The sequence below is a fragment of the Hemitrygon akajei genome, chromosome 8, assembly GCF_048418815.1.
Source record: "Hemitrygon akajei chromosome 8, sHemAka1.3, whole genome shotgun sequence".
Lineage (NCBI taxonomy): Eukaryota > Metazoa > Chordata > Chondrichthyes > Myliobatiformes > Dasyatidae > Hemitrygon > Hemitrygon akajei.
In genome coordinates, this window is record NC_133131.1 from 100,626,179 (window position 1) to 100,640,582 (window position 14,404).

Here is a 14,404-nt window from a genome sequence, read left to right on the forward strand (position 1 = left end):
ATTTGACTTTTACTGGGAACACAGACTTTATGGTGGTACAGTTGAGGAACAGTGGAAGACTTTCAATTAGATTTTTCACAGTGCTCAACAAAAGTATACTCCAGTTAAAACCAAGGATAGTAATGGTAGGGAGAGCCAGCCTTGGATAACTAAGGAAATAAAAGAAAGCATCAACTAAAACCTCATGCATACGAAGCTGCCAAGAGCAGTGGGAAACTGGAAGATTGGGAAAACTTTAAAAAGCAACAAAGAGCCACTAAGCGAGCAATAAAGAAAGGGAAGCTAGATTATGAAAATAAACTAGCACAAACTATAAAAACAGATAGTACAAGATTTTATATTTAAATAAAGCAGAAAAGGGTGGCTAAAGTGAACATAGGTCCCTTGGAGAACGATAAGTGGGAATTGATATTGGGAATGAGAGCCTGTGGTATGTTGAATTACTGGGTGAACGAGTAGTTTTTGGGGTACTGCAAGTCTGTGTCTTTATTGATGCTTTGCTGCAACTTGAGCGCTCGGTGGAGGATGCAGAGGCTTTTTTTTGCTGATGGGGGCGGTTGTTGCTTTGCTGCTGCTTACGGAGGGGGATTTGGGGGTACTTTGGGGTTCTAAGATTTAACTGTCATTCATTCTTCATGGGTGTTTACAAAGAAAAAGAATTTCAGGATGTATATTGTATACATTTCTCTGACATTAACTGTACCTATTGAATGACTACTTTGTGCCAGCCTTCACAGTGGAGGACAGGTCTAACATGCTAAAGAGAGATGTTATGGATGAGATAGGAGGTAAGGGCCTTGATACCATAGCTATCACTAAAGAGGTAGTGGGTCTGATGATAGATAAGTCCTGATGGAATGCATTCCAGGGTACCGAAAGAAATGGCAGAAGTTATAGTAGAGGCTTTGGTGATAATTTACCAAAATTCTGGGCAGGTCCCGGTGGATTAGAAGACGGCGAATGTCACACCACTGTTCAAAAAAGGATATAGGCAAAAGGCAGGTAACTATAGGCCAATCTTATCCTTCATGACTGCGGCTCTATGCGCAGCGTCGGCTCTGTGCCTTCGTGACTTTCTGAATGAACCTACTGGGGGGGGAACCTGGTCAAATGCCTTACTAACATCCATATGCACCACATCCAATGTTCCACCTTCATCATTTTGTCTTGTCAGCTCCTTAAAAACTCAACCAGGCTTGTGAGGTATGACCTTTCCCTCACAAAACCTGGACATCCCTAATAAGACTATGCTTGTAAAGGGAATTCTTGAAATTGTGTTTGTTTGTTTGTTTGTTTATTTATTTATTGTGTTTCATCACAAAGTAGGCCCTTCCAGCCCTTCGAACTATGGCACACAGCAATCCCCCAATTTAATGCTAGCCCAATCACAGCCAATTGGCCTACCAGCCGGTACGTCTTTTCACTGTGGAAGGAAACCGGAGAACCCAGAGGAAACCCACGCGGTCATAGGGAGAACATACACACTCCTTACAGGCAGCAGCAGGAATTGAACTTGGGTCGCCTGTACTGTAAAGCATTGTGCTAAGCAGCCGCGTGGCCAAGTGGTGAAAGTGTCGGTCTAGTGATCTGAAGGTCGCTAGTTCAAGCCTCAGCTAAGGCAGCGTGTTGTGTCCTTGAGCAAGGCACCTAACCACACATTGCTCTGCGACGACACTGGTGCCAAGCTGTATCAGCCTAGGCCCCTCCCTTGGACAACATCTGTGGCGTGGAGAGGGGAGACTTGTAGCATGAGCAACTGCCGGTCTCCCATACAACCCTGCCCAAGCCTGCGCCCTGGAAACTTTCCAAGGCGCAAATCATGGTCTCTCGAGACTAACGGATGCCTATAAGCAGCTGCCCAACTTTTCTTATGTCATGATTCTATATCAAATCTATAACGAGCAACTTACAGTGTTGGATCTTTTCTTCATTTAAATCAAAGGCTTATCATCTATAGCACTTTGAATGATGTTGTTTAAATGACTCCACCAGCCACATGTAATTAAAATGTACTGACAGGAAAGAAATAGAATGCAAAATAGGCTGACAACCAAACGAATCAATATAGGAAGAAAAAAATAACTGATAGAAAAAAAAAGTTCAGTTAGCTTATAAATCACCGACCCAAGAGAGATAACCAAAAGAGATTAAATACTACGTGCCCAAATTATGATTTCCAGCACAGGACCCAATCACAACACAAAAGAGCAGAAATTTGTTTTCTGTTTTCTACATTCATCTCAACTTTAGCAGAGCTGAATTTCAGAAACAGAAGAGTATCTGCATAAAATGTAGAATTTAGAACAGTAAGCACGGTACAGGCCCTTCAGACAATGATGTAGTGCCAATCCTTTGAACTACTCTAAGAACAATCTAACCCTTCCCTCCCACATAGCCCTCTATTTTTCTGTCATTCACGTAGCGATACAAGAGCCACTTAGATGTGCCTAATTTATCTGTCTCTACCACCACCCCTGGCAGTGAGTTCCATGCACCTACCACTCTCTGTGTAAAAAAACCGATGTTTGATATATTGTCTATACTTCCCTCCAAACATCCTAAGGTAGGTCCCCTCGTACTAGCCATTTCTGCCCTGTAAAAAGGGCTCTGGCTAACCATTCAATCTATGCCTCTTATCATCTTATACACTTCTATCATGTCACCTCTCATCCTCCTTCTCTTCAATGAAAAAAAACCCTAACTTGCTCAATCTATACTCATAAGACATGGTTTCTAATCCAGGCAACATCCTAGTAAATCTCCTCTGCATCCTCTCTAAAACTTTGATATCCTTCCTATTCTGAGGTGATGAGAACTGAACACAATACTCTAAGTGTGGTCTACCCAGATGTATATAGAGCAGCAAAATTACCTCATCAACTTGAGTGACAAATTCAAGGGATCTATGTAAGTGAACCCCAAGATCTCTCTGTTCGTCCACATGGTTCAGAACCCTGCCATTAACCCCGTATTCTGCCTTCTACCTTCCAAACTGAATTACCTCATACTTTTCTGGATTGAATCTGCCACTTCTCAGGCCAGCTCTGCATATGCTTCCATATCACGTACTCAGTCTAGTGACCAACACAGAATTTCTACCCCTTATCTTTAAATGCAACACACAAGTCTCATGTAAATAATCAGCTACTTTAAATAATATCAATGTTTTGATGATTGGATGGCTACCGGATTATGGGCAAAAAGCATAGTTATTAAAATTATTTATATTACAAGCTAGCTAATACATGTTGAACTAACAATTTATTGCTATTTATAATCAGTTGTTGTTTTGAAAGCCAGGGGGAAGTTGTCATGTTTGCTGAGGCTGACCAAACCACATAACAAGGCTCTCTGTTACTGAATTAATGCTGAAGCCATAACTTTGAAAACTTCCTCCTGATTGTGACAGAGTGGTCCAGTCTGACAGACTGTTTCCCATCCACTCCACCACCCAGCTGCTGACCGGTAGCAGATAGCAGGGTTATGTAATAGGCCCTTTGGCCCAACTGATTTATGCTGACTAAGGTGACTCCCATTTGCCTGTATTTAGCTCATACCCCTCTAAAGGATCCCTCTAAAGAAGGCAAATGCAATGTTGGCATTCGTTCCTAGAGGAATGGAGTATAGGAACAAGGATGTGATGTTGAGGCTCTATAAGGCACTGGTAAGACCTCACTTGGAATACTGTGTGCAGTTTTGGGCTCCTTATTTAAGAAAGGATGTGCTGACGTTGGAGAGGGTTCAGAGAAGATTCACTAGAATGATTCCGGGAATGAGAGGGTTAACATATGAGGAACGTTTGACTGCTCTTGGACTGTACTCCTTGGAGTTTAGAAGAATGAGGGGGGACCTCATAGAAACATTTTGAATGTTGAAATGCATGCACAAAGTGGATGTGCCGAAGTTGTTTCCCATGGTGGGGGAGTCTAGTATGAGAGGGCATGACTTAAGGTTTGAAGGGCGCCCATTCAGAACAGAGATGCAAAGAAATTTTTTTAGCCAGAGGGTGCTGAATCTGTGGAATTTGTTGCCACAGGCAGCAGTGGAGGCCAACTCATTGGGTGTACTTAAGACAGAGATTGATAGGTATCTGAGTAGCCAGGACATCAAAGGTTATGGTAAGAAGGCGGGGGAGTAGGACTAAATGGGAGAATGGATCAGCTCATGATGAAATGGCGCAGCAGACTCGATGGGCCAAATGGCTGACTTCTGCTCCTTTGTCTTATGGTCTAAACCTTTCCTTTCCATGGACCAGTCCAAGTACCTTTTTAAGTGGTTAATGTACCTGCCTCAAACACTGCCTCAGGCAGCTAACACCATATGATAACCACCCACTGGGTGAAAAAGTTGTCCCTCAGGTTCCTATTAAATCTCTCTTCTCTCACTTTAAACTGTTGCCCTCTAGATATATGGTATTAGATTATGAAATGCACAATAAAATCTACTAACTAGAAGCTTAATTAACTTATCAAATTATATATTATAACCTATTCTAATATGTTTTATTTACTCACATTGCTCCAAATCACTTAAGTGTAATTATGAAGAAAGTATGGCAATGGTTGAAGTTAGAAGTTTGTGAAGATTTGCCGTGACATCTAATACTTTGACAAACTTCTAAAGATGTGTAGTTGAGTGTATATTGACTGGTTGCATCACAGACTGGTATGGAAACACCAATGCCCTTGAATAGAAAATCCTATAAAAATTAGTGAACAGTTATTACCACTCAGCCATCAGGCTCTTGAATCAGTGGGGATAACTTTATTCAACTTCACTCACCCCATCACTGAACTGTTCCCACAACCCATGGACTCTCTTCATCTCATGTTCTCAATATTTATCGCTTATTTATTATTATTATTTTTCTCTCTCTTTTGTATTTGCATAGTTTGTTGTCTTTTGCACGCCAGCTGTCTGTCCAACTTGTTGGGTGTAGTCTTTCAGTGATTCTATTACAGTTCTTGAATTTGCTAAGTACGCCCACAAAGAAAACAAATCTCAGGGTTGCATATAGTGACATATATAGACTTTGATAATAAATTTACTTTGAACCCTCTCTCCTTCTGCTACCTACACAAATTAAGTTGGGTTAAACCAGTCATGTGGACTGGCAGGCAGTGCTAATTACAGATGCTTAAAGGCTTAGTTGTTGCTAATGGAGTGGGTGTACACATGACTTCGAAATCCAGCTTTAAAAGACAGGGTTAACGTCAGATTCCAAATCATGGCAAAGAACGTGGTTAAAGAGAGACACGTAATTTTTGAGGCAGTTTGAAAGATCAGGTAGATTGATTAATTTCACTAAGTGTGGAAACAAGAAACTAGAACAACACCAAGGAGGGAGAAAATCAATACATGCCACTTTTCTATGTTAAATCCAGCCCAAGATCTTAAGGCACAAACTAACGGAGATGGGAGTAGACTCTCACATGGTGGATTGGATAGTGGACTACTTGACAGATAGACCTCAGTATGTGCGGTTGGGAGACTGTAGGTCTGACACGGTGGTCAGCAGCACAGGAGCGCCGCAGGGAACCGTACTCTCTCCGGTCCTGTTCACCCTGTACACATCAGACTTCCAATATAACTCGGAGTCCTGCCATGTGCAGAAGTTCGCTGATGACACGGCCATAGTTGGGTGTGTCAGGAATGGACAGGAGGAGGAGTATAGGAAACTGATACAGGACTTTGTGATATGGTGCAACTCAAACTACCTGCGTCTCAATATCACCAAGACCAAGGAGATGGTGGTGGACTTTAGGAGATCTAGGCCTCATATGGAGCCAGTGATCATTAATGGAGAATGTGTGGAGCAGGTTAAGACCTACAAGTATCTGGGAGTACAGTTAGACGAGAAGCTAGACTGGACTGCCAACACAGATGCCTTGTGCAGGAAGGCACAGAGTCAACTGTACTTCCTAAGAAGGTTGGCGTCATTCAATGTCTGTAGTGAGATGCTGAAGATGTTCTATAGGTCAGTTGTGGAGAGCGCCCTCTTCTTTGTGGTGGCGTGTTGGGGAGGAAGCATTAAGAAGAGGGACGCCTCACGTCTTAATAAGCTGGTAAGGAAGGCGGGCTCTGTCGTGGGCAAAGTACTGGAGAGTTTAACATTGGTAGCTGAGCGAAGGGCGCTGAGTAGGCTACGGTCAATTATGGATAACTCTGAACATCCTCTACATAGCACCATCCAGAGACAGAGAAGCAGTTTCAGCGACAGGTTACTATCGATACAATGCTCCTCAGACAGGATGAAGAGGTCAATACTCCCCAATGCCATTAGGCTTTACAATTCTACCGCCAGGACTTAAGAACTTTTTAAAAGCTATTATTAATGCTTTTTGAGATAGTGATTTAGATGCATATCATATTTTTTACTGAGTTAAGTATTGTATGTAATTAGTTTTGCTACAACAAGTGTATGGGACATTGGAAAAAAAGTTGAATTTCCCCATGGGGATGAATAAAGTATCTATCTATCTATCTATCTATCTAAATGAGCAGCACAAAGTAAAGGTATGATCAAAGACGCAGCCTGCAGCTCAATTTAAATTGAATGCAGGCTGTCACTTGCATGAACCCAGTGAGGTGTGAACACCAGTTGACCATCAACTGAGCACCAGCAGTGCTCTTGTCCTTGACATGAGCTTCTGATTCCAGAAAATCCCTTCCTCAGCTCCAAAATGAGGCTTTTTGACATCTGACAGGAAGGTACTCCCATCATTGAGTACATTCTGTTTTCTTGAAAATGACTTCCCTAAAATAAAATGCTGCATAACCTAGAGGTCCTCCAGCATTTTGTGTGTATAACAAACTTGGGAATAGTTTTTTGTATAATTCAAGTGATGTGGCTACGCATTTAACTGGCCATCCTTAACTGTCCTTGAAAAGGTGATGGGGAACTTGAAGCATTGCAGTCTTTGAGATGTGGGCACTGATGCTCTATCAATAACTCTAGGAGACTGGAAGTAGAGTAAATAACGATAGGCTTTTATTAACAGCGAAAATGGAGCACGGCCATGTTGGATGACTGTGGGAGGAGCAGTGCCCCAATCACCTTTATAAAGGGGTCTGTGGGAGGAGCCACAGGAGCAGTCAGCAGAGGGGCGTGTCCAGACAGGTATACATAGTTTACCACAGGTACATGCATAATGCTGTTATGGAGAAGAATTCCAGAATTCTTACTGACTATGAAGGGACACCAATATATTTCCATGGTGTGTGGCTTGGAGGCCATGATGCTTCTGCTGCCTTTGTCCCTCTAACCAGTAGATGCTGTGCGTTTGAAACACATTGTCTAAAGGAGTCTTAGTGAGTTCCTGCAGTGCATCCTGTGTAAGGTGCAGTATGCTGCTATCAGGAGTGGAGTAAATGGATGGTTGAGGATGAAGTTGTCTACCGAGCAGCCTGCTACGTTCTGTAAGGTGTCAAATGACCTTTGTATTATTGAAGCTGCGCTCACTCAGACAAAAAGTCAGTATTCCATCACACTCCTGACTTAAGCCTTGTAGATGGTGAATTATTCGCTGAAGGATTCCAAGCCTCTGACCTGCTTTTGTAGCCACTATGTGTATATTGCTATCCAGTTCAGTTTCTGGTCAATGGAAACCTCCAGTGTATTAATAGTGGGAGATGCAGTGATGGCAATGCCATTAAATGTCAGAAGAATTTCCTCATGATGGATATGATCATTGACACTAGTGTGGTGCAAATGTTACTTTTATGCAGTAAAACACACACACTACAAATTAGATTTTTAAAAAACTCAAAGTTGTTTAATAAGTTATGTTGCCAGTTAGCAGAGGTAGGTGAAATATGGATTTAAATAATAAGAAAGTGAGCTGGAGCATTTGTCTAACTCTCCAAAATGACACCAAGAATAAATATGACATTTTTCTGTTATTTTAAGCATTATTAAATTATTAAACAACCTACTAGCAGGAAATTCAAGAGATTTCATGTTTTACCTTTCTTCATTTGTCTCCATGTGATTAGGAAAGGCATTATAATTTAACAAAAGCTTCACAGCATCCAGATAACCATTGTTGCAGGACCAATGTAGTGCTGTTCGTCCCTGAAATTAAGGATAAGAGCTGGATGTTATTTATGTGACATTGACACTGTTTTGAGCTGGAGAATGGAAGACAGTTTCCCCCAAAAACACTTCAATGATTTTAACATTCCTGGCAACCTCACACCTTGAATCATATTTTGATGGTAAATTTTCATTTCCATTGCTTCTGGTGAATGTTTACTTTGCAGGATGGTGAACAAGTGTTGAGCATGAATACCTATTGACGTATCAGACCATTGCTCTGTCATTTAGGAAGATTGTTCAAAATGACATGTGGCCTACACCAGCAAGAAGAGACAAGAAAATGAATTCTTGGCCTTTCTCGTTATTTCATTTACCTATATCTTTGGGCAGTCAAATAAATCATACTGATATTGTAGCTAGAGTCATTGTCCACGGCCTGCAGCATGAATGACCTGAGCTACACCAAACAAGTGCAATTTTTTTCCTCACAGAGAACTAAACAGAACTAAACTAATTCATCTTGGAAGCAGTGATGTATTATAAAATGTAACCTCACTGCTTCATCGCATACTACAAGTAAAACATAAAAATATCAGTTATGATTTTTAAAAATTTAAATAGTCACCGGCTCTGTGCTTTTGCACCAATGTAACTGCTTCTGTAAAAGTCTCAGCAAATCTGAATTTATTTCTTCCCTCAGTCTTTACCCTTTGTCTTATATTTGAACCTGGCTGAGCCCGCACAGAATGAGACTGGAGAACAATTAATGGAAACAACAAAATGGCCAATGAATTAAACAGGCACCTTGCATTATAAAGGCTATAAGTAGCATCCTAATAAAGCTATAAATTTTAGATACAACTTCTTTGTTGAAAAATTGATTTATACACAAAGCAGGAAACCACAAGCTTATAAGAGGGAGACTGAAAATCTGGCTGAGTAGTGCCTCTCACTCTGCAAGACCAAGGAGATGATTACTGATCTCAGGAGCAGGAAAGCACAGGACCATGAGCCAGTCCTCACTGGGTAGCAGAGGTGGAGGGGGTCAGCAACTTTAAATATCCTAGGTGTCATTATTTCAAAAGTCCTGTTTTGGGCCCAGCACTTAAGTGCAATTACGAGAAAGCACAGCAGAACTGCTACTTTATTAGGATTTGTGAAGATTCAGCATGATAATCAACAATTTTGACTAACTTCTACTGATGTGTGATGGAAAGTATATTGACTGGTTGCATCATAATCTGGTATGGAAACACCAATGCCCTTGAACAGAAAATCCAGCAAAGAGTAGTGGATAAGACCCAGTTCATCACTCCCTCCCCACCATTGAGCACATGTACACAGAGCACTGTCACAAGGAAGCAGCATCATCATCTGGGATCCCACCACCCAGGTGATGCCCTTTTCTCACTGTTGCCCTCAGGACCCACAACACCAGATTCAGGAACAGTTAGTACCCCTCAACCATCAGGCTCTTGAACAAGAGAGGATAACTTCACTCACCCCCATCACTGAATTATTCCCACAACCTATTGTCTCACTTTCAAGGACTCCTCATTTTGTGTTCACGATATTTATTGCTTATTTATAGTATTTATTATTATTTCTTTTTAATTTTCTTTTTGTTTTTTGCACACTGGTTGTCCGGCCCGTAGGCGTGTTCTTTCATTGATTCTATGTTGGTTGTTGAATTTATTGAGTATGCCCTCAAGAAAATGAATGTCAGGATTGTATATGGTGACATATATGTACTCTGATAATAAATTGAATTTGAACCTTGAAGGTAATCAGGAAAAGTCACAGTGCTATATAACTGTAAAGTAACATGTTTGGCAGATAAAATACGTGCTATAGTTCAATTTCCAGAAAGCACTTAATTAGGAGTCAAGTCAAAGGTTTTTGTGGAAAGTAAGTGCTCATGAAATAAAGCACCTGGTACTGAAGTAAAATTGGCAGTAGAACAGGAAAGACATAAAGGATCTTTTCATTGGTAGGAAGTAAAGAGTGGCATGCCACAGATATTGGCATTTGAGTTTCAACGTTTTACAATGACCATAAATAACTTCAATCTAACTGAGCTACAAGATCATCTACCCAATTTGTACATTGCACACATTCAAATAAAACACCATCAGTCCTGTATTCACCCCTGTTCATTTCAATTTTGTCTCTATGTTGCCTGAGGTTAAATCCTTATCCATTCCTTAACTTTTTATCTTATTCTTTATTCTGAAGTTCTTTAGTAACTTCTCCTGCACTCCCCTTACTTTTGCAAATTCAGAATCAAGTTTAGTATCACTAGCCTATGTCATGAAATTTGTTGTCATTAAGTCTGTTGGGGTCATCTATTGCATCCGGTGCGGGCTCCTCTACATCAGCGAGAACTGACGCAGATTGGGGGACTGCTTCGTCGAGCACCTCCGCTCCGTCCGCCACAACAGACAGGATCTCCCGGTTGACACCCACTTCAACTCTGCTTCACATTCCCATTCGGATATGTCCTTACATGGTCTCCTCTACTGCCATGATGAGGCCAAACTCAGGTTGGAGGAGCAACACCTCATATACTGTCTGGGTAGTCTCCAGCCCCTTGGTATGAACATCGAATTCTCCAACTTCTGGTAATTCCCTCCCTCTCCCTTCCCCCATCCTACTTTCACTCTGCCTCCTCTTCCAGCTGCCTATCACCTCTCTCATGATTCTGCCTTCTTCTACTACCCATAGTGCTTTCCCCTTAGATTCCTTCTTCACCTCTCCTGCCTATCCCCTCCCCCACCCCTTGATCTTTCTTCTGATTGGTTTTTCACCTGGCACCTTCCACCCTCTCCCCACCTTCTTTATAGGGCCCCTACCCCCTCCTTCTTCAGTCCTGATGAAAGGTCTCGGCCAGAAACGTTGACTGCTCGTTTCCACAGATGCTGCCTGACCTGCTGAGTTCCTCCAGCGTGTTTGTACGTCTTGATTTGACCACAGCATCTGCAGTGTATTTTGTGTTTACATGAAATTTGTTGTTTTGCATTAGCAGTACATTGCAATACATAGTATTAACAAGTATAAATTGTGATAAGTATATAAAAAATTAAATAAGTAGTGCAAAAAGAGAGGGTAAAAAAATAATACTGAGGAAGTGTTCATGGATTTATTGTCCATTCAGAAATCTGATGGTAGAGGAGAAGAAGCTGCTCCTGAAATAGTGAGTGTGTGTCTTCAGGCTCTTGTATCTCCCCCTCATATGTATGTCCTGTGTGATGGGGTCCTTAATGACAGATGCCACCTTTTTGAAGCATCACCTTTTGAAGGTGTCCTGGATGCCAGGGAGGCTAGTGCCTATGATGGAGTTGGCAGAGTTTACAGCTTTCTGCAGCTTTTCCAATCCTGTGCAGTAGCCCACCCATACCTGATGGTGACGCAACTGGTTAGAATAATCCCACAATACACCTGTAGAAACTTGTGAGTATCTCTGGTGACATACCAATTCTCCTCACACTCCTAATGAAATATAGCCGCTATCATGCCTTCTTTGTAACTGTATCAATGTTTGGCCCAGGATAGAACTTCAGAAATGTTGACACCCGGGAACTTGAAAATGCTCATCCTTTCCACTTCTGATCCCTCAATGAGGACTATTGTATGTCCCCTTGAGTTACCTTTCCTGAAGTCTATAATTAATTCCTTAGTCTTTCTAACATTGAGTTGAAAGGTTGTTGTGACACCACTCAACCAACCTACCTATCTCTCTCCTGTAAGCCACATCTTCACCATCTGAAATTCTGCCAACAATAGTTGTGCTATTGGCAAATTTATATATGGTGTTTGAGCTGTGACAGTAGAGCATTGGGCTAAGCACACATCCTCGACATGTACCACTGTTGATTGTCAGAGAGGAGATGTTATGTCCCATCCACACAGATTGTGGTCTTCCAGTGAGGAAGTCAAGGATCCAGTTGCAGAGGGAAGTACGGAGGCCTAGGTTGTAGAGCTTTTTGAATACCGTGGAGATCATTCTAACTGGTTGCATCATCATCAAGTATGGGTTGGCCACTGCACAGGATCGGAAAAAGCTGCAGAAAGTTGCAAACTCAGTCAGCTCCATCATAGGCACCAGCCTTCTCAGCTTCAAGGGGACCTTCAAAAAGGTGGCATCCATTATTAAGGACCCCAATCATCCAGGCCATGCTACCGTCAAGAAGGAGATATCAGAGCCTGAAGACACGTACTCAAAATCTCAGGAACAGCTTATTCCTCTGGACCATCAGATTTCTGAATAGATAACAGACCCATGAACACCAGCTCACTACATTTTTCTTTTTTATTATTCCCATTTTGAACTTCTTATTTATTATATAATTTATAGTTTTGTTTGTTATATATAGCAATGTATTCTTGCCGCAAAACAACACATTTCATGACATAGGCCAGTGATATTAAACCTGATTCTGCTATGTTGACACCAGAACGTGTGGTGATAGTTGTGGGCTGCTCCCAGCACATCCTTTGTGTGTTGGTTGTTAACCCAAACAAATCATTTCACTGTATGTTTCAATGTGCATGTGATAAATAAATCTGAATAGGAATCTTCTTAAGCAATTCCTTTGAAACAAGAATGACTTGTTTATCCTGACGAAGGGTCTCAGCCTGAAACATCGACAGTGCTTCTCCTTATAGATGCTGCCTGGCCTGCTGCGTTCCACCAGCATTTTGTGTGTGTTGTATGACTTGTTTATCCTCAGGTTTTATGGGTTCTCCAGAAGCAATAACAGGCTCTTTGCCTAACAGTTCTTATTGTCTACTTTATACAAGGGTGATGTATTTTTAGTACCAATGAGGTTATAAAGATAGGTACTGGAAATATGAAATAATCCCATCAGTACCAACTCAACTAAATATAGCCTTGCATTTTTAAGGTATTTACTTTCAATGCTTGTTGAAAATTACCTTTGAAACTTTACATGTGCTGTTACGGATTACTAGAAATCTAGTGCTCTGCTCTAGATACTACAGATACTATAGGGACACTGTTTCTGGCAGCAACAGAGTCAAAAATAAGGCACAAGAGACAGGGAAAAACAAATCATTGTATTATCACAAACAACTTCATGTCAGTTTATTCCCATTAGACAACTTATTTACTCCAGCCACATTATAAAGTATTGAGAGAAAGGTCACTGATCAGTGACAATGATTACATAAAACATACATTTACAAACAACAGGAAATCTGCAGGTGCTGGAAAACCAAGCAACACACACAAGATGCTGAGTTCCTCCAGCATTATGTGTGTATTGCTGAGACATACCTTTCATTGTTAAGCAAAAACAATCTGAACCTATTTTAAGTAAGTATTGATAAATTTAGATTATGTCACTTCTCCCTCATTTTTTGGAGGTAAACAGTTTCCTAAACACGAGATTATAGAGGATCAAACCCAAAATGCTGGAGGAACTTAGCTCCTTCTAGCTATAGTAGTCTACAAAACAAGGAGAATGAGCAGCCACATTGTTATTTACCAATTATTTCTTTCCCAGGAATTTGCAAGATACAAAATGCTACTTGATCCCGACAGTGGTCATAACTGAAAATAGACATTGTCTGTAGAAAAAATTTCAACTGAGAACCCAAGCCACCAGGTGATCATTCAGAAGGTACATATCCAATTATGACTTAGTACACTGACAAAGGCAAAAGGTGATGTGGAAATAAATCAACTTTGTACAGAACTTAATTTCACTGTACCGTAAAACCACATGATTAAAAGAAGTTATTTTGATAAATACATTATGTCTTTGTTCAAACTTATTTTCTTAAGCACCATATTTAATAGGTTACCTGCTTGTCTTGTATATTGGGATCAGCTTTGTTTTCCATGAGCACCGCCATACAGTTGATGTAGCCTCCATATGCAGCACACTGCAAGGGAGTTCTCCCAGCAAAATCCTGAACATTAGGGTTAATTAGATTCTGAATCAGGATCTGACAGACATCTGCATTTCCTCCCAGGGCAGCCCAGTGTAAAGGACTATGGCCATCTTGGTCAAGCAAATCCACTCTGCCACCCCCTATAATATTAGAAATTAAGAAATTAGGCAATTCCACAAATATTAGTAAATATAAAATTTACAGAAACTTTATGCGATTATAACTATTTCCAATCTTGAACATCAGGATAATTAACATAGACCCACTTGATCTGTGCCATTAATGTACAATGCAATTTGTACCAACTACCTGAACACAACCCAGTGTGCCTCAGGCAACTCTGTAAAATCTATACAATGAACCCCGTATCTATACACATTCCTCTATTAAGTTATTAGTTAAGAATATTTCTAATTCCTTTGAAATTTTACTACAGATAATACTTCCAGC

General features: G+C 40.9%; 1 protein-coding gene across 4 annotated transcripts in view; it reads right to left on the minus strand.

The window, feature by feature from the left end:
• The window catches only part of invs (inversin), a 249,468-nt gene that overhangs the window by 66,405 nt on the left and 168,659 nt on the right, over positions 1–14,404 (minus strand). For all 4 annotated transcript variants that reach the window (XM_073054266.1, XM_073054268.1, XM_073054267.1 and 1 more), the window contains 2 exons: positions 13,865–14,094; positions 7,968–8,074 (listed from right to left, as the gene is read on the minus strand). In XM_073054266.1, coding sequence (XP_072910367.1) covers positions 7,968–8,074; positions 13,865–14,094 — 337 coding nt within the window. The remainder of the gene's footprint in view (positions 1–7,967; positions 8,075–13,864; positions 14,095–14,404) is intronic.